The following is a 21,848-nucleotide window of genomic DNA, read 5'->3' on the forward strand; positions in this document are numbered from 1 at the left end:
TTCTAGGAAGCTGAGGATAAAACCTGGGGCCTTGCACATGCCAGAAAGTGTTCCACCATATTGAGTTATGTCCCACTCTCTAGTAAAATTTGTAGTATCCTGATTCCCAGGCATAGCCCAGATAATTATATGAGTCCCCAACCCAGGAATCGGGAATATCAGCATTTAACATGCTACAGTTCATAGTACGCGTGCAGTGTGTGTGTGTGTGTGTGTGTGTGTGTGTGTGTGTGTGTGTGTGTGTGTGTGTAAATGAAAAGCTATTCAGGAAACTTGAATGTGCAGCCAAGTCTGAGGCCCAGTGAGCCAGCCTGACAAGCAGAGAGAGGAATTAGCCCCGCACCTGACAGGCAGATGAAGCTGGACTCTCCCTAAGGATACTTGAAGACAGTTGTTGCGAAGAGATGAAAAGGAAGAAACAGAAAGGAAGGCAGACAAAGTTCCAGGCTTACTCTCTTTGTTTAAGTCAACTGGAGTCTCCACCCACTCACCAGTGGGTGACCCAGGCTTCTGCACTCAGGTCCCCAGGGCCTGGAGACTGGGTGGGGCACACTGACTGCAAGAAACTCCCAGAGCAGTGGATCCACAATCCCAGGCGTGGGCCGTGCGCTCCCTTACCTCCCCCGTTTTGAAAGCGGTGGCTGCGGGTGGAAAGCAATTTGGGGTGCATGAGGAAGCGGGCTGGGGCGCAGGTGGCGCTCACAGCCCCATCCCCTGTTGAGCCAATCGCGAGCGCAAGCGCAGCCTGCTGGCAGCTTTACGGAGCTCCGGCTCAGGCGGGGAGCCTACTAGGCGAAGGCGGCGCAGGAGAGAGCTGAGCGCAGGCTGCTGCGAGCGCTGCCAAGGGCGCGGGCTCGCCCGGCCACGCTGCTAAGCATGGGCAAGAAGTGGAGGGACGCGGGCGAGATGGAGCGAGGCTGCTCTGATCGCGAGGGCAGCGCGGAGAGCCGCCGGCGCAGCCGCAGCGCCAGCCGGGGCAGGTTTGCCGAGTCGTGGAAAAGGTTAAGTTCCAAGCAGGGGTCCACCAAGCGCTCGGGACTGCCAGCACAGCAGACACCGGTGAGTTGGGGAGAGTCAGGGCCTCAACACCCTTCTTTCGGAGGTGCCAGGAACCTTGTCCGTGGTGCTGAACTTGCACTCCTGGCGCTGGAGCCTGAGAACTTGTGGAGCCACTTACAGGGAAAGTGTTGGGCGATTGCAAGCAGGGGTCCCCAAGGGACACCTCCCTTCTCTTTAGCCAGAAGAGGGTCTTTTGGTGTGTCTTCTTTCTGTGCAGGAATGGGAAAAGTGTTGGAGAGGCGAGGGGCTGGCGGTCAGATCATTATAGTTTTGTAATTAACGAAGTGTGAGTTGTCCTGCATCTTGTGACACGAGTGTATCCCTCTGGTTTGTGTGTGCGCCGCATTCAAACTCACTTAACATCGGCTGAATGGGAGCATGATAAGAACAGCACATTGTATTTTTCCTCTCTTAACACTTGCTCTTTCCATCTCACTCCCCCACTGTTTTAATGGGTATATTTAATTGTTTGCAGAATGTCATTTGCATGTGGAGAATAGCAAGCATATCCCAGGTGCTTATACGCCTCTGGCTTAACATGTACGACATTCAGAAGGCAGTTTCCCCATGTGTCAGCGCCTCTTCAATGTCTGATTAGTGCAATAAAAGCACTCATATGAAATTAAAACATCACGGTGTGTGGAGAAATACAGTTAATGAAAACTTTTGCTGCGTTTACATTTCTAATATTGAAATATTAGATTTTTCCATCATGTCAGAGGGAAAGAGCTCTGTTCTAGAAGACAGTTCTATTGGCCTCCTGTTGCTCATGGTTAAGGAGGGGGCACACTGTTTCTAACTTCCAAAGCATCCTTAGAAATATCAGCATGTATGCTCCTACGATTTCAGAGGAATCATGCAGATTTTACATAATGAAAAGATTAGAAAAAAAGAATAGCTCATACCATGGGCTTCAGTGTGAATAGTGTTAGCTCAATCTAGTTTTCAGAGGTTGCATGGAAAGATAAAATTTACCCATAAATATAGCATGTAACAGCAATGCCACAAAATGAGATTTTAGCCTATTTATTTTGTTTGCTTGTTTACAAAATGAATAGCAGAAAACATTAATAAATTTGGGGATTTCAAATCTCTGACGCATTTTGTGGGCAAGTTTTTCATCTAAACATGGATATGGTTCACATGATTTATGCAATTAATTTTATTTTAGCCACAGAAATATTCTGTTAGGAATGCAAACTTGAAAAGATCTTAAAAACAGAATTTCCACCTGGAGATAGCCTTCTGGAATAAATTCTGTTGAAAAAGATTAATGACTTCTTACCACTTATGTAAACTAAGAACTGAGTTCATCTCCTTATAAAATATCTAAACATTATTCTATGAGGCTTTTATATCGTGTCTGATTTTGTTCAACAGGTGTGTGAACAGCCCTTACCAGGGCCATACAAAAATCTTCATTTAACTCTGCTGTGACAATAAACGACTTGAAGGTTATTGCCTTGAATAAAAATGTGTGTGAGGGAGGGCATTCTAGGATACCATGGCAACCAGAAACATCTGGAAAAGTAACCAAGTCTTCCTGTCTGCTAAGGGCAGGCAAAGGTGCAGTATTTCTCTGTGATGCTTGTTAATTGAAACATTAGCAATTCAGTTAAAAAAGCAGTTGAAAGCCTATGGTTCTTTTCTCACATTGCATGAGAAGTTCAATATTGATTTTGTTCTAAAACTCCAAAAAATAGGTCTCTAAGCCAAGATTTTAATTATCAGATTTAAAAAAAATCCCCAAAGATAATGAGCTTTTGTCATTCTTAGGTCTGCAATCTACCTTAGTATTTTATTCCTGGTTTGGTCTCATGAGTTGTTGAATTGAGCCAGTCAACACATTCAGGCTAACACAGGAAAAAGGGAATAATAATGCTTTCAAGGTACATCTTTGTAAAAGTTTCCAACATTTACAGTAAGATGTTTTTTTCATAGTTTGAGGTGATCTGGTGCTATTTTTACCTTTCACTGTATCTCAGAAAAACAGCTTGTAAATAACACTTAACTTGAATTAATGTTCTTTTTGTTGTCCTTATTAGTAATAAGATACTCGTTGACATAGCTGTGGGTCTTATCCACTGTGGGTTATGTTCAGAAATAATGTGGCATTCATCCTGATTAGAAGAAACTATGTAAAGATTTTATTTGTTATTTCAAAAACAGACTAGATGATGAGGAATTTGGTTAATTATTAAGCATGAGGCTTTGCTACCATTCTCTTTGTTTGTTTGAGACCAGGAAATGATCAGATAGTGGTTTTGTTAAAGTAAACCCGATTCTTTTGTGTCCAATCTTTGAAATAACTTCTGGTTAAAGTCACACAGGGGATGGAAGGACGTCTAAGTCCACTCAAACAAGGAAGGCTGTGCTATTATTTTTACTTTGGAAACAAAGCCATATCTCCTGGACATGGAAATAATTTACTCCTACAAGGAAACTTCTATTACATTCTAGAACAGTAGTTTTCAAACCTTCCTTATGCTATAACCATTTAATACAGTCCCTCATGTTTTGATGACCCCTGACATACAATTATTTTCATTGTTACTTCATAACTGTACCTTTGCTGCAGTTGCAAATCATAATGCAAATATTTGATATGCAGGACATGTGATGTGCAACCACCCAGAAGGTTTCAACCCACAGGTTGAGAACCATCATTCTAGATTAACAAGAGAACCTTTTCTCTACAACCTGAGTTATAGTATTTTTGTTTTTATGTGTGAAGTTTAGGAAGAATTGCTTGATTTGATTTTAGTTAGGTTTCCTATTGATTCACTACTAAATTTAGAAGTTTTTTTTTTCCTGAAAGTCGAGTGCCTCTACAGTCATGATGGCAGCTATAGAAGTCAAAAGTTCCATTTCCGACTGTTGCTTTGGTGATAAGAAAGCACTGTGGAATCTCGGAAGTCTGAGGTGAGGGAGGACGGTGTGGGCCATCCCACCTGACGACAGCTATCTAGAACCTTTTATTCTAGTGTCGAGCAGAAGTGGTATGTCTGGTGGCACTTCATGGGCATGCTCACTATGAGACTCTGGACGCTTCGTGGGCTTCTCTGAGATTCTGGGCCACCATAGTATGCATACCTAACAAGCCAGTCTTTCCTGGTTCTTAAGTCATTTGTGAATTGCTCCTCTGTCTCCTTTTTTCAGTATCATATTTTCTAGCAGAAGGCTTATGAACTCATGTTGCTTCGGTACTCAGGTGTCTAATTGATATAATTCTGATACAGTGAAGTAATGTTTAATAATATGCATTCTTTAGAAATTACTTTTCTTTGGGATAAGGTCTTAGACTTTTTTTTTAAATCTGGAAACAGTTTAAAAATAAAGGTAGGTAAATTTCATTCCAATTTTGTTGTATTATCTATTAGGTTCAAATTTGGAGTATCAAATTAAATTTTTGAGTGTTAGGTTTTTAAAGGGTATTTCTGTCAAAGTGGTCTATTGGTGTAAGGATAATTTAAGAACTTCTTTGTGGTCATTCTATAAGATCTAGATTGCTTTTCCCCTTGAACTGGTGTGTTCACTCCTCCTGTTGTTATTTTGGTTGTATTTGCACAGAAATGCATGGAAACCATTCAAAATATCATCCAGCAGGTGCAACCTGGTGTTGTAAATATCAAATACTCACCTCACCAGGCATACATCATTCATTTAAAGAGGTGATTTCCCCTAGCCCCATCACTATTTAAAGGCTTGTCTTCACAGAGATGCTGATTTAATTTAATCTCTGAGTAAGCTCTGTGTTAAAGGGACAAAAACAGTTTCAGGGAGTAAAATGATGGAGTAGTAATTAGAGTTGTTTTTTACCCTTGGATGGCGTGCTTGCTTCCCCTAATGCTATAATTACCCTTATCAGCAGGTGCCAACCACAGAGGATCACACCTTTTGCTGGTAAGTGGGCAACTGAGAGTGTGTAGAAAGAGCACTGAGCACAGGAAACATCCCTGCTCCAGAGCAGCCAAATGCCTTTCAGCTGGGTACCAAATGCCCTCTTCCTGCCATGGCTCAGGCTTGAGATGCTGTGTGCACAGGATGCATCTGAATACAGACCTGACTCCATTTCTGATACCTCATCCTCCTTTTGGGACTAGTAGGTGGTGTCTAGCTCTCCTTGCCCAAAGCAAGTGTTAATTGATTTTTCCTGTGTCTTGAGACATAAACAAATGTCCATCAATCCCCAATTTGGTACCCACAGGAGATGAAAGAAACGATTCCACCCAAGTCTAGCTTTGTAAGGCAAGGAATTTAATTATGGTGATTTATAGATGCACAGACAACGTATAGGTAGCCATATGACCAAAGAAGGCTCTTCCTCTTCAGCAGTCATTAACTTGCTTATATGTCTTTGGAGAAGTGAGGGTCCTCTTGTGCTTCACGAACTAGTTCAGATTTCCTTCTCTTCCAGGGATATGTTAACAGACCCAATTTTGTGACTTTCTTAGAGTCTCTGTGAGTAATCTCAGCTGCCTTGATGTCCCGGTGGCCAGACCGTGTCACCATGTCGTGTATAAAGGACAGTGTTTTCCAACAGCTAGATTTGTCAATGTCTTGAATAAATAAAGGCTGAGTCAAAGACAGGACTAAAGTTAGAAAGACTCCTCTCTCAACCACTCAAATACTGTGTGGATGGTGAGTCCATCCATTCGGTTGTGGTAGACACAGTGGCAACTTGAACAGAATATCCTTGATTCTCTTTCAGAATTTAATATGTCATCACAGTATCAGTAAGCCCTTAATGGTTTGTTCTTGTTATACAAAACGATCTCTTGGTGGAAGTGGAATGAGTCTCCAGCAGCGCTGGTCCATTACAGAGTAAATCATTTCTTGACAGGTTGATTTGTATAGTGCCTTTTACTCATTGCGTTAAAACTAGAAAAGGGAACAGAGAGGCCTTGCTTGGGAATACAATTACATTTTCTTGCTATTGTGATATTTTTGAACAAAGAGAAAGAAGTCCATTTGATAACAATGGTCAACCTTGTTTAGACATTTTGTAAATGCTACATTTGAATAGTTAACAAAACAGTTGTCATCATTTATTGTGAATAAAAATTCATTTGTAATTTTGAGGGCTTCAAACTTTACTAGGAAGAAAGTAATTCAAACAGGTTTTGGGAAAAAAATCTCTGCACAGTGATAATTTTGAATTTGTTTTCAATTCTAAAATATATCAGAACAGTTTCTCCTGCCGTTGTTTACTGAATTTTTTTAAAAAAACAATTGAATCATTAAAAATTATGAATAGCAGAAGAGCCATTATATTCAGTTGGGTATACCAGCTGGAGGGATTGGCTTTTTCATTTGCAAAGGCAAAGAAGGCCTGGAAAAACAAAAATTATTCTAGAGAATACATTTTTAAAAAAAAAACTCATTCTAGGGGGCTGGAGAGATGGCTCAGCAGTTAAGAGCACTGACTCTTTTCCAGAGGTCCTGAGTTCAATTCTCAGCAACCACATGGTGGCTCACAACCATCTGTAATGGAATCTGGTGCCTTCTTTTGCTGTGTCTTGAAGACACTGACAGTATACTCACATAAATGAATAAATAGATAAACAAACAAACAAACAAATAAAAATAAATCTTAAATAAGAAGCCTTATTCTAGGGATTGAAGAGATGACTCAGCAGTTAAGAACATTTGCTGCTCTTCTAGAAGTCCTGAGTTCAGTTTCCAGCACCAAGATCAGATTGCTCAAGACTGTGGTACCTCCAACTCAAAGGAATCTGACATCTTCTTCTGAACTCTTTGGCTAAACACACACATACACTTACACACACACATACACACACACACACACACACACACACACAGAAAGAGAGAGAGAGACAGAGACAGAGAGAGAAAGACAGAGACAGAGAAAGACAGAGAGACAGAGACAGAAACAGAGAGACAGAGAGACAGAGAGAGAAAGAGAGTGATTAAAAAGATTTGGCAATGTGTTCTTAGTCAGTGATTGATGGGAGGGCTCAAAGGGCCCAGCCCACTGTGGGAGGTGTTATACTTGAGCAGGGTAGGTAGTCCCGGAATGTATAAAAACTAAACCTGAGTGGACCATGGACTATAAGCCAGTCATCAGGGTTCCTCCATGGCCTCTGCTTCAGTTCCTGCCTTCTGATTCCTGTCTTTAGCTCCTGATCTGACTTCCCTTCATGGTGGACTGTAACCTATAAGAGGAAACAAACCTCTTTCTTTCCAAGTTGCTTTCTATTTATCATAGCAAAAGAAACCTAAGTAGGACAGGCACTATGATAGGTCCTGAACGGCTCCTCTAATAGCACTGAGAGTTTAATCCACACGAAGGAGATATGCAAAGAAATGACAGTGAATACAGTCTACTTCTATAGGTGGAGTCCATTGGAAAAAGTTAAACAGTCTATGTCTCCTAAAATGTAGGGTTAGAAAGTCAAGATCAACAGTTTTCTCCACATGGTAACTAGATGTTAAGAGGAAGAAAAACTTGCTTGGACTTTTCAATTAGGAATAAAGTAATGACATCTTTCCAATAGTAATTTTAATTGAGTCATGGAAATCAATGCTGAATGATGGGAAATGAGACCAAGACATCCTATGGCCCTGTCTGTGTGGAGGTTCTCAAAAGTAGGCTGCATGTGTGACAGTCTTTTTTCTTCCGTCCCACTAAATGACTTTCTTCGATTATTATAGCTAGAGTGTAAGCTTCCCTGAGTACAGATTATCGTATTATTATTCAGTGATACAACAAAGCATCCTGAACAATGCCTGGCACAAAGTATTCAGTTGGATATTTACTCCATGATGAATTAATCAATTAATGACATCAAAAATAAAAATAATAGCTTTTAGTTAATATGAGGAAGAGTTTAGTTCCTTGACTTTGGGTCTTAAAATAAAGTAGAAACCATTTTATTTATTTTATTTTATAATAATTTTAATAATTATTTTATGTAATAAATAATTAAAATAAATAATTACAATAAATAATTTTATTTATAATAGGGAAGAATAGCTTAAATAAATAGGAGACAGATAACTCTGGTACTAGTCCACAGGAACGGGCTAGAAAGGATTATTTTAAAAGAGCATTGCAAATTTACTTTTTCTTATGGTGGGTTTAGCCCTGATTCCTTCATTCTCACGGACTTTCCTGATAGCATGAGATTTCAGAGGTGATTCTTGTTTCTTACTTAGAACTTATTTAGTCTGCAACATTGATGAACGAGTTCACAAGCTGGCCTGTAATAAGATGTGCACTTGTGGGATCTTTTATGGATAACTGAAAGATCATCAAAGTATCAGGTCATGGATTTCTCTGACTGCCTAAAATAAATTAAAGAGTGTCAGAACATGCCCAAGCTATAATAAAATGAGAACCATCCTGGGTATTCTTAAGATGGGTATCTAAAGTTGAGAGTTGACAGGACAAACTGTATATGACAAGTAGTCTGTGTCTGGTCTGCCTATACATTCAAACTTAGCAGTGTTCCAACCACAAAGTAATCCAAAAAGGGGGAAACATTCATGCTAATAACCACCTAGATTTTTTTCTCCCTTCTCGAAAGTTGAATTTTTATTTTTTTGGAAATGAACTTTATAATAGTGACATTGAATAATTGAGACTGGGAGCTATATTGAATAAGAATGTTGCCCGAAAGGTCTTATCTGAAACAGTTCATCTCAAGTTGAGCAGTGAAGCAGCATTTATTGTAGTAAACATTGTGGTAGCTTTGAAATGGAGCTGGCAGAGACTGGAGACTGGAATCCTGTCTGATCATTGTTAGCTGTGCAGCCTGAGGAAAGCATTGTCTGAAGGCTCTCCTCACCAGTTATTAAGACAACTTCCTCTCTATTTCTTATTGGGTTTAAGAGTCACCTGGGGACTCTGTTTTCTTAAGGTAACAATATTCAGTGAAACCGCTTTACAGGTCTCTTTGACTCTTAAGTTACTATTCATTCACTATACTTTTTTTTAAATGCAAACAGTAGAAGTGCTCAAGTATCCTTACTGTCTCAATATACACTCAGCAAAGAGTAAAAATTCACCATCTTTCCTTAATATCTTTAAAAAGAACAAAATAGTATAATTATAGTTAAGATACCCATTTCCTAGTTTCTTGAATTCTTCCGCCTTATAATGAGACTTTCTAAAATCAACATCCATCCTCTTATCCAAATTAAAGACACATCTCTAGTATTTGTTAGTAAAGTTATAAAGACATTTGCATGCTATGGGCCTATCTGCTTGCCATTTCTTTGGACCTATGCTGTGCAATGAATTTCTATTTGTCATATGCCTTCTTCATGTAACCCTGTTTCCTTAACTATATATGTTATGTTATTCTTTTCAGGTATTTTGTAGTGTATAAGTTTATATTTTCATTTTTCTAGTATATGTTGAAAACATAAACTGTCCTTTCTTTCATTTCTTATTGGGAACGTTATGCTAATTAATTTGATAACTAATTAATTCACTGTTTTAAACAATATTCAGTGAAACTCCTTTTCATTGTCTCCTTGGCTCCTAGCTAGACATGTGCTGCTCTTCGCAAGATGCAGAGCCCAGCAACGGAATGGTTGAACTTACCCAGATCTCAACCTTTTTTGACTCCAAGCTTTTTTTGAGAAGCTGAAGGTGCATGATGCTGGCCTTGGTTTAAGGCCATTGTCATTGAAATTCACCCAAATGGCAACCAGGCTGGCTCAGGCCCTTCACTGCTCTTGCAAACTTCATGTTCATGTTTCTCAGTTCTTAGCACGAAGGGAAGATGGCAATGCCTGCTCCTGGAGGAGCATGAATAACACATAGGTTGATGTGGGGCCTTTGGGAGACCAGCCCTCACTACATGGGAATAGTCACTTGGTGGTGTTAACTGGACATATGAGAAGCAGCAGGCCCTTACTGGTAGGATGTGATGTTTGTAGCCTTTAATGCTTCTGGAGTTAGACTGTCCTTGAGCATAGCTAGAATGTAATATGAGAAATGATTGGGCTGGACTTGTAGTTTGCAAAGGGCCTTGAAAATGAAAGTAGGTCCAATGTGATGACCATACACAGCAGATCTCAACCACTGAAATGTCCTTCCGTGTCTCTGCTGAAGTTTATTTTATTGACATTTTTAGAACTAAAGTATGAAGCTTAAGCAATATTGAAATGTAGAACATCCTTTGCTTTTGATATCTCTTTATTGGTTTCTTTATACTTAGAGAAAAATTGTGGTTATAAAATTATTTTCTTCATGAAGTTCAAGGCCTTTGGGAAATAATGCCTTTGAAAAATATGTGAAATTTCAAACATATACAAATAGAAAGACTATTATAATAGTCCTATAACTTAATTTCAGTCAATATCTCATTTTTCATTTCTTCTCTCCCTACTAGAAAATTTAAAGGTAAATCTCAGATATTATGTCACTTCATCTAAATGGTGTGTGAAAGAGAAAGGGTATTCATTTACTTGTGTAAGTGTGGGGCATCCAACCCAGAGTCTTATGTATGTGAAGCCTGTGCTCTGCTACTGAGTCACACCCTTGAACACTCTAGAGCAGTTGTTCTCAACCTGTGACTTATGACCCCTTTAGTGGCACATATCAGATATCCTGCATATTAGAATTAACATTATGATTGGTAACACTAGTGGAATTACAGTTATGAAGTAGCAAAGAAAATAATTTTATGGTTGGGGGGGTCACTGATATATGAGAACCTATCTTAAAGATTGTGGCATTAGGAAGGTTCAGAACCATTGCTCTAGGAACTTAGAAGAAAAAATTTAAAGTAATACTTAAGCACATTGACAATTTACTAATATCCATATGTGAACTTACCATGACTACCTTGTAATTCTTAGTGTTTCTGTCAGAATCCAACCAGAATTGACATACTGCAATTATCCCCTTTATCTATAGATTTACCTCCAGGATCTTGTTTTCCCCTAGAAAATGCTTTTGTCAGAGAAAACAAAGTCTCCCCATGGACCTTCCCACATCCTGTTCTGCTGAGTGCGTCCTAGCAGTCCCTCCGCCCATGTTCTTCTGTCCGTGGTTATTCCCCACAAATTGGCTGGTGACAAGGAGCCTGCATTAGTTTTAATCTTATTTATTGGTGACAATATTTCCTGAGCGTTCCATATGCTTCTTCTTTTGTGCTTTAGTGGGAGTCATTGCTTAGAGAAGGAGCCAGCAAACCTTTCATGACAAGGAAGAAAACGTTTTGGGTTCTGCATCCCACAAAGTAGCTCTGTCCTGTTGTTACATGACAAACGGAACACACACATTTTAATACATGGCCATCACCATACCTAATATAATTTATTTGTAAATGCCAAAAATCTGAATTTTTGCATTGCTTTTGTGTGCTACAAAATATTAGTTTCTGTTTGATATTTTTTAAGTCTGTAAAGTGTATATAAGTATTGATGAGCTCGCTGCAAGGAAAGAAAACTGGACACAATCTGAATTTGCCCTTAGCTGATTCCCGGCCAGGAGCTATCTCCTTTCTCCTTTTGGTTATTACCTGGGACTGCAACATAATGATGTAATTCTGACTTTCCTGTCTCAGTTACTAGCTGAAATATGTTTAAAGCAAAGCTTCCTTCACTGACTGATAAGCTGTATTATGCTTACACTTTGCAGTAATCCATAAGTCAAGATGGATCCTTGAGAGAGTTTATTTTTTTCTTTTTTTAAGTAGAGGGAATAATCCATGTGTTACTGTACTGTCAGACCTCAGGTTTTAATTGGGTCATTGTGTTTGCTTAACTGGCATAGAATAGTTGGCCTTTTAATTGTGGAGGCCAATTAAAGTGTTGTTAAGATATGGAATATGCAAAAACAAATTGTCAAACTGCATTCGAATTCAAGTTTTTGCTTCTAGGAGTAGAAAAATACATCGTCTTTTATTCCTCTTGCTGCAGTCAAATTAGCACAAAGTTAGTGGGTTAGTGCTACACAAATGTGTTACAGTTCTGTAGTTCAAAAGTGCGACATTGGCTTCTCTAGACAGAGAAGCAGAACTAGTTTCCCTCTGCGATGTCTAGGGAAAAAGTATTCAGTTGACTTCTCCAGCTTGCAGAAGCCACCTACATCTCCTGCCTCATGGCCTGTGTGTTTGAAGGTAGGAAAGTTGACTCAATCCCTTCTTATATCACTTGACTTTCCTGCCTATCAGTCACATGGAAAATTATGTTGGATTCACCCATATAATCCAGAGACCTTAGGTAAAGTCAGATAATTAGCAATATTGGTTCATCCGCAACTTTAATTTCTGTCTGTCATGCAAAGTAACACATCCCAGGTGGTGGATATTAGATTGTTCGTGTGTGTGTGTTGGGGGTGAGGGTATTGTTCTTCTTTCTCTATGTGCATCATTCTATTAATCAGTGTGCCCTTTTCTTTTTGAAGTTTGAGATTCAGACTGTAAGCTATACAGGTAGAAATGATCTCCCCTACTACTCAGTAGACTTGTAAATAGGAATGCATTGTTTTTATAGTACCGGCCTATACAGGTAAACCCTTACAGTACACAAGACTAGGAGAGGTGGGAAAGTCTTCTGAAAGGCTAACTTATCTATAACATTAATAACAGAATAATAAGGAACTTGAGATATAGTTCAGTAGATAAAGTGCTTGCTATGCAAGCGTGAAGACATGAGCACTCACAATCCTGTGTCCATGAAAAACATTGGTCATAGCAGCATGCACCTGTAACTCTAGGACTGGGCTGGGTAGAGAAGTGGGCAGAGACAAAGACTCCTCAGGGCTCACTGGCCAGCTAACCTAGCTAAAGTGGAAAACTCCATCCAGGTCAATAAATAAAGAGACCCTATGTTGAACATTGTGAAAGAGGGGTAGAAAGAAGGTAAGAGCTAGGGAGATTGAGAAGAGTGCAATGAAATGTGAAAGGCTGTCACCAGGGCATGACCTAGCTCCCATACGCTCACTGCTGCCATGGCTACCTATATAAAATCAAGTCACTAAGCTCAATCAACATTCCAACAGGCAGTAGTCATTGGACTCAGTGGGCTTTTAACAAAAAGGAAAGGACATTAAGGGTGCAGGTGAACATACTAGGAGTCTTTGGAGCAAGCGGGAGCAGGAGTTGGAGGGGTTCTTGGAGGGATTTGGATGTTCATATGTTCGAAACACACTGTTTGCCTGCATGAGAATATGTGGGTTCTGTATAGAAATAAAAGATATTCTGTAGAGACAAAGAAAAGTGACTCAACTGTGTCTCAAAACATAAGGTAGAAGTCAGTAGAGGAAGATCTTTGGTCACATGCACATGTGCTCACATGTATGTCTAATATATACAGCTTGCATAATATATATATATATATATATATACAGTCAAATGTATACAGCTTGAATAATATATATAATATATTTTATATATTATATAATATATATAATATAATATATTTTATATATTTCAAGTATACTAAGCCTATCTTATTGTATCATTAATTTGCTAAATTGTTTTGTAAGAGCACTCAAGTCAGTGAGAAAAATAATCAACTGGACTCATGAACAAATGATGTAATTTTCAGTTTTGGCTTCATTGAATTGAAGCAGTACACAGCATATAATAAATTATCATTTTTATATTCTTTTTATGTGTTGGTATGTGATGAATGTAATCGGTTGTGTGCATATATGAATGTGTGTGTATGCATTCATGTGTAGGTGTCTACAGGTGCTACAGTGTGTGTAGAGGTTAGAGGACATTCTCAAGTGTTGGTCCTTGCCTTCCACCTTGTCTGAGATAGATTATCTTGTTCACTGCTGGGAATGATGTCAAGCAAGCTGGCTGGTGAGCTTTCAGGGTTTCCTGTCTCTGGCTCTTGTGTGAATGTAGGAGTAGTATGCTATAGCATCTGGCTTTTACATTGATTCTGAGAATCTGAAACTCAGACCTTCACGCTTACAGAGTGAGAACCTTACTTATTGAGCTGTCTCTCTAGACTCTATGCTCCCTATTCTTATTCAATAACCTCTAAGTAGATGATACAAAATGCAATTATTGCCAGTTTGTAAGTTCCGTCATTCTTTTATTAATGAAGAAAAATAATCTTATCTTGCCTAGTTTTATGTCAACTTGACACAAACTAGAATCATTTGGGAAGAGGGTATCTCAACTGAGAAAATGCCTCAGTAAGATTTGCCTGTGGGCAAATCTATTGTGCAGTTTCTTGAATGTGAGGTACAGCAGGGCCCAGATAACTATGGGCAGTGACACTCCTGGGCAGGCTGTCCTGAGGTGGTATAAGTGACCTGAGAAACTCATGAGGAGAAAGGCTGTAAGCAAACAGTATTCCTCCACGGTTTTGCTTGAGGTCCTGCCCTAAATTTCCCCAGTGATAGACTATTAACTGGAACTGTAAGCTGAAATAAACCCTTTTCTCCCGAGAAGTTGCTTTTGGTCATGGTGTTTATCATAACAATAGAAACCTAATTAAGACAAACCCTTAACCTGAAATTTTGAATCACAGCTACTCTCTAAAGAGTAGCTTGCCATGTTTCCAGTTATCCGAGGACATCTGATGTTTTATAGGAGCCCTTGTCTCCTGTGACCATAAATAATGAGTGATTGTAGTAACAGGTAATTACTAAGTCATTGCTTGTAGGAAAGAATAAATGGGGAAAAATTAGCAGTAATTGAGGAAAAAACCAACAGAGTGTCAGAAAGTATGGTTTTGTTATAGAGTCTACCTGGAAATTCTGCCACCCCCCCCCGCCCCCCAAGAAAAACTGACTAGAAAAACAACTAAAGAAATGTTTGTTCCTAACATAAATTACATTTAGAAACAATAATAAATGATGTCCTTACAGTAGCAGACTATGGGTGATTTCCTAAGCCAGACTTTACTGTCAATAAACAGTATTTAAAACATTAACCATCAGGAAATCAACAAATAGATTGGTTTCCCTATAGAGTATGTCAAGGAGAATGGGGTTGTGTTGTGTTTTAGCTTTTTTTAAGGCTACTATAATAAAATGTCGCAAGGCAGAAGAAGTCTTATTAAGGATATGGACTTACTTCTAATATTTCTGCAGGTTGGAAACTGAAATAGGACTTAATAGCTAGTGGGATTTCATAGATAACCGTTTCTGCTATAAATTTACCAATGGAAAGGAACAGGGTCTGTTTGGATTCTTCTAAATACTGCTACCCTGTTTATGAGGGTCATGGTTTCAACACCTCCCAGAGACCTCCTCAAATACACATACTGAGGATTAAATTTCATCATGCAGTGTTTTTTGAGGGAGAGAGTATTTTTATTCTATTGCAGAATGGCCTTCTGTGATAAATTTGAGAAACTTTCCAAGATCCACAAGATCTCCAAATTAGGAGAGCAGACAGCTAGGGGCTGGGACACATGGTAGCCTAGAGCAGCTATGATTGGGCCAAAAATCCACCCATGCAGTAAGTAGTTAAATAAAGCCATTTTGGATTACACATCAACATCAAACCTGGGCACATCTGGACTATATTTGGTACCTGAAGTCCTAGCACTTGATTAGAATTACAAAAAATAAATAAGTTAGACCTGTTCATGAATACACAGATGATAAGTATCAAGTAGGTGGTTGGCTTTGGAGGCGCAGGAGTTCTACAGCTAGTTCATAGAGACTGCAACGAAGGGCCTGGGAACCATGGCACAGGACAGAAAGCCGAACAATAGATTTGTAGAGAGCTATGAAAACCAAGACAAACACCAAAGACTGGGATGCTGATGTGAGAAAGAGAGATGTTTCCTTTTGATGCTCCTGGGTTCATGGAACTCACGGTGAAGAACTGTGGTGAACTGTGTCACAGCTTACAGACACAGGTGGGTAATGAGGTAGTCAACTTTGTCCATTATATGTCTTCATTGCCTTTGTATGATTTCATAACATCATCCCTCCCCATAGGTTATGGGGATATAGTTCAGTGGCTAAGCACTTGCTTGTCATGCAGAAGGTCCTGGGTTTGGTTCCCAGCACCACAAACAGAGCTTCCGGAGTTACTCAGAGGATGTAGTAGAACTGGGCTTGATATTTGTTTTTACCATTTGTAGTACTCATGGAGAGTGAGAACCAATTTCAGGAAAAGATGAATTCCCATTTTCTTAGGCTCCATATCACAAGTCATCTCTCCACATACAGACAGGTTTCAAAACTAAAATGACGAACTTGAAAATTAAATTCCTTCACTGGGGACTCCTGGCAAGTCATTGTAATAAATGTGATTTTAATGTGAGTAATAGGAAGTATAAGAAGAATCACTTAGAAATATGCCAACATTAGGTGAAATTAACTTAAGAGATAGTGTAGATTACCATCAGAGTGAGAATGATTTGGGTTACAGATACAAAAATAGTTTATTACTTCAGAGTTTGGTAAAGTTATTAAATTCCACTATAGAATTCAGTGGGAACAGTAACTAAAACAAGAGCTTAACTCGGGTTATCAAAACCAAATGCCCTTAATTAAACAAATGCAGAAGGAATCAGAGATAAGTAGCGGTTAAACCCGGTGTTTGTCCCTGACCCATTACATACAGAAGGGAGAGGAAAAACATTTTGTAAGAATACTAAATCCTTAAAACTGGTGCCTTTGGATGTACTGATGAAGACAGACTCCTGGGCTGGTAGGATAATATCACAGCCCTGTGCTGATGTGAACAGTGAGGTAATTCACAGAGTATTGTATTACTGCACAGCTTGTGCATCTCACCTTATAGAAGGCTGGGCATTGCTTCTTCCTGGAGCAAGAGACTGACTAGCAAAAACCATCTTGCATGTGCCTCGAGGATCATCTTGTCCTCTGTCTTAGGATCTGCGTTAGGACACACCCCTAATCTTGCAACTACCTGGCATGTTCTGGGAACATGTGATCATAGAGGAAGGTAAACGACAGAGGAGAGGGAAGACTCCCAGACTCAGATGTTTCACATTGAGATAGGAAGGAGAAAAGAAGGGAGAGAAATGAGCCCAGTGTTTGAATGTCTAAATGCTAAGCGCTTTGAATGACCTCCTACAAGACTTACATAAGCCCAGCATCATCCTGAGTAGGTTTTATTTGCTTGTTCAAGTTACAGAAGAATAAACTAAATTTCAGAGAAGTCATTTATAGCCAGTCGGCTGGGGGAGGAGGGAGGTGTCACAGGTAGGCACAGTCATCCTTTGCTCACTTTCAATACTTGGCTGACTTGTGTGAATCAGGAGTGAGGTGAATGGAAAACACAGAGTTTATCTCTGTCCCATTCAAGATGGTTTGTTGTTGATATAGATGGTGAGGTCAAACCAGGTCCAGGCTAAATAGTAAAATTTTTTGAAAACCTATGTTGGCAGCCTTATTAATGAGCTTGTTTTCAGACACAAAATAGCACATTAAAAATGCATATTTGTCACTGGAAATACTTGGTTATCACCACTGAATGAAAACAGGGCATCAAATTGTGCTTCTGTTATCTTAAGTTTTAGATTATCCTTTGTTTATTGTTTTTAATATGTTGTTAAGAGCACTCGCATCTCTTTTCAGAGGCCCTTGGTTTGTTCCTCAGCATCCACGTCGGGAAGCTCACCACCAACTGTGACACCCACTCCAGGGCACCCAGTATCTCTGTCACTTGCACACATATGTTACACACACCCACATACACAGACATGCACATAATTAAATGTGACAAATGAAAGAAAAGACTTTAAGAAAGCAATCACCCTGCTTTGTCCTGAGGTTAAAACAGAATCGGGCAAATAATCTGAGCCTTCATTGTCTTCATTAACACGGGAGTTGATATCTTTAATACTGGGTATGGTGCTGCTCTCCAGTCACAGGTGACATGCAAGTGAGGCTTTACACTCCCTAGTTGCCCAAGTAAGAAACTGTGGTTGCGGTATTAGGTTGATTAATTGACTTTGTGACTGGAGCTGGAGGGAGACCTGAGAGTTAGAGAGAATCTGGGGGTACTTTCAGGAAAGGAAAGCTAGTGGAGAGAGTGCAAGGCCCCCTGGTTTGGGAGTCTGAGTTCTTTGTCAAGAGCAATGTCTCTATAGTGATGAGGTCAGGGGCCAGGCTGGAGCAGGCTGGGTAGTGTAGGAAGTAGAGTCTGTGACTGAGTTGACTATTGTAAACAGAACAGAGAACCGAGAAAACTGACTGGGCAACTGGGACGGTCTGTGCAGTGAAGGCAATGCGTTCTTTTAAGATAAAGACTATCAGGGCCATGGGCTGAAAACAATGATGCCATGGGGATGAAGAAAATGATAACAGAAGAGAGAGGGATGCTTGGAAAATGCAAGGTCATGGAAAAGAACAGAGGGGCTACATCCTCTGTAAAATAGCACCATATAAAAAGAGCAAAGTAACTCATTAAGAGTGTGTGTGGGGGAATCAGGGTAAACTCGCACCACACTATGAGTAACATTTTCAGTTAACTCCATCTCCATGACACGGCCTTATTCCCATTTTTTAACTTGCTTGATGATTGCTTATCCCCACCCTACCCCCAAACTTGTCTGACCAGAGGAGAACACATTAAATTTTATTTGCATATACCTCTTAGGTCTCATGTATATTCAGTGTGTCTTGGGTCATCTATGTATTCAATAAGAGTTTAATTGAGGTATTGTCAGAGGTCTCAAATATCTAAAAATGTAGGTCTGAGAACAATACTGTGATTACATGTCATGGGCATCAAAGACTAGTTTCTGATGAATTCATGAATAAATGCAAATCAAAACCTATTGCTGGACATGGTATAAAGGAACTCAGGACTTTGACGTTTGGGGAAAATCTCTAAGGCAATTTTGAAAACTTGAACAACATGAACTTTTGGGGAGAAGTCAAAAGGCAGAGCCTGAAATGTGGGGAGACTGTTAAACAGTGCATGCGGCAGTCAAAGTCAGGAGCAGCGAAGGTCTGGACCCAGAGCTGGCCTTATCCCAACCAGCCTCTTTATCACCCCTTCCTGATAAGACAATCAAACTGGATTTCAGAGTAGGCATCGATGTTCGTTGAGGGTTTAATAATTTCAGCTTTGTTAAGAACGTACCTCTTCTCTGTGTTATAACATTGGGCAGACATTGTTCCACGAAGTTAGGGAGAAGCACACTGCTATAAATGGCAGAGAGACTTAACCTAGTGAGAGAGAGAGCTGCCCCCTCCCCATGATGGTGAGTTGTTCTTTCAGATTTCTTTGGAATGTGTATACTTCTTATGATTTCAAAGCCTCCCTAAGCTATAACCTACACTGTCTTGTTCTAATTTCTAGAAAAATATACATAGTGTTTCTCCCCACAAGTTTCACCAGTGAGCATAAAATACTGAAGGAAAAAAATGAACTGCTTTTCATGGTTCATGGCCAGGCTGTAATTCTAGAACACTGTGAGGAAGACGGTGGTAACAGAAAATTATTCTCAGTGAATAAGGGAATGGTTCTTCAGTGGATGACACGTTTCCCCTTTGTTTAGATGAGGCGATGTTTCAGTATATGGGTCATATTGCAAAACAATCTCAAAAAAGGTAAACCTTGAGAACAAAAATGGTAAAATTTGTTTTTTTCTTTTTTAGAATGGTTCATGAACATAAAATTTTCTGAATTTTCTTTCAGTGGATTTTTCTTCTTCATCTGTTTCTCAGAATGTTTCAATTTAAAGTTATCTCTCAAAAGATGAAGACCTGTGCTCCAGGCTTAAGAGGTGAATGTGGTAAGGCAAGCGGAACAGCTTACTAGGACCAGGAGGGGAGTCACTGTAGGATTCTGCCTGGAGAAATGGGCAGTGGGAAATTGCTGGAGACTGGGCAGAACTCTTCATCATCTATTAGGCAGAAGATTGGTGTGTAACGCATCTGCTAGGTTACGGGGTAAAGTTTAGAGGGAACAGGTTTTGCCCTGTAGACATTGTATCCTGATGGAGTTATGATATGAGTATGTAGTGTTCTTAAAGCTCACATGTCTTTCAGAAAAGAGTGTCAAGGAAGGTGAAGGTTTAGAAATTATTTTTAAGATCTACCGAGCAGAAAAGCATCTTCAGTTGTTACAGCAGCCTTAAAGATTCAGAGATATTAGACATATTAAAGAATGTGTACGTTTTAAGTATCAGCTGAGTAACTTCAAAAGGCTAGCTCTATTAAACCAAATGTGGTTATGAGACATAGGTCCAGCTCGATGCAGCTCATTTGGTGTCCTTTTTCACTTTCATTCATCTTGGAAACTTGTTTTGCTTATTTAGAATTCAGATTTATTCTACTAGAAAAATGTATTGGGTTATTTTATCCTGAGTGTATAAAAAGGCAAGGATTTCCAAATTAAGCTTACTGAACCTCCAAATTTCAATAATTTTTTCTTGGAAAATGCACAAAGGGCGATACTTTTTATTTGGCCCTAACCCAACAGTGGCTGAAGACTCAGCAGTCTCTAACCAAGGATCCCTCAAGTCAAAAGAGATAACCATTGTCCTAAAGGATCCATGGAGGCTGCATTCCCTGCTGTGTTTATTATCTGCATAGGTATCTGTCCTATTTTCTTAATCGTGGTCACTTTTTTGAATTTTACCTGGAGTGGATTAGTATATCCATACTGTTTCCATGAGTCACCTTATCACTTATGTGACATTTGTTATGACATTGGAGGAAAAATATTTTCTTCTCTACTCTTCTGAGCTCTTATGTGAGATGCCTTCAGAAAAATTAATTAATAAGAAAAAACATATCATGCTTATTGAGATATTTAGTCCATATGCCTATTGGAGAAAACTTGGAAAAATCTAAATCTTAAAAAGTAGTCAGAGCTGTCTTATATGGTACCTTCAGGAAAGAACATAATTTTTTTTAATGGAAGAAACACAACGGGGAAAAGGCCACATTAACTCTAGTGTGGCAAACTGTGGGGGACCTGAACGCTGTTGGCTATGTGGTTTTATTGAGTTATGGTTAGACTGGTGAGGACCCATGAAGTCTCCCTCACAGATCATCTTTTCACTTTTCCAGGAGAGAAGAGAAATATTTCTGTATAAATTTATGCTGTGCTTCCATTGTGGGAAATCTGGGTCGTTTCCAGCTTCTGGCTATCACAGATAAGGCTGCTGTGAACATAGTGGATGGAGCACATGCCCCTGTGGTGTGGAGTGTTCCTCTTTCTCCACATCCTTGCTAACATGTGTTGTCACCCAAGTTTTTGATCTTAGCCATTCTGATTAGTGCAAAGTGGAATCTCAGGGTTGTTTTGATTTGCATTTACTCGATCACAGGGACTTTTAACATTTCTTTAAGTGCCTCTCAGCCATTCGAGATTCCTCTGTTGTGAATTCTCCGTTTAGTTCTATACCCCATTTTTTGATTGGATTGTTTGGTGTTTTAGAGATTAGTTTCTTGAGTTCTTTATATTTTGCATATTAGCCCTTTATCAGATGGGGGTTAATGAAGATGTTTTTCACAATCTGCAGGTGGTTGTTTTGTCTTATTGACTATGTTCTTTGTCTTATAGAAGCTTTTCAGTTTCATGAGGTCCCATTTATCAATTCTTGATCTTAGAGCATGAGCCATTGGTGTTCTGTTTAGGAAATCCCCTCCACTCCATTTGCTAATGAGTTTGAGACTCTTTCCTACTTTCTCTTTTGGAAAGTAGAGGAGAGAGTACTTCCTGGTTGACAACTCAAAATAATCCTTGTGCCAGACTGGCGTATTTAGGGAGACATAGTCTATCCTTCACTCCAGAAATTTCTTTGGAGGTTTACGCATTTTCTGTGACCATCTTCCTGAAAGAAGGAGAGATTTATAGAATACAAATCCATCGATGTTAATAGTTGGTTCTTTGAGGGAG

General features: G+C 39.4%; 1 protein-coding gene across 1 annotated transcript in view; it reads left to right on the forward strand.

The window, feature by feature from the left end:
* The first annotated feature begins 876 nt into the window (after window positions 1-876).
* Trpm3 (transient receptor potential cation channel, subfamily M, member 3) overlaps window positions 877-21,848 on the forward strand; it is an 870,412-nt gene continuing 849,440 nt past the window's right edge. The window contains 1 exon segment of the mRNA NM_001191562.1: window positions 877-1,059. Within this exon segment, the coding sequence (NP_001178491.1) occupies window positions 877-1,059 (183 nt within the window).

This window comes from Rattus norvegicus, chromosome 1, assembly GCF_021556685.1.
Source record: "Rattus norvegicus strain SHRSP/BbbUtx chromosome 1, alternate assembly SHRSP_T2T, whole genome shotgun sequence".
Lineage (NCBI taxonomy): Eukaryota > Metazoa > Chordata > Mammalia > Rodentia > Muridae > Rattus > Rattus norvegicus.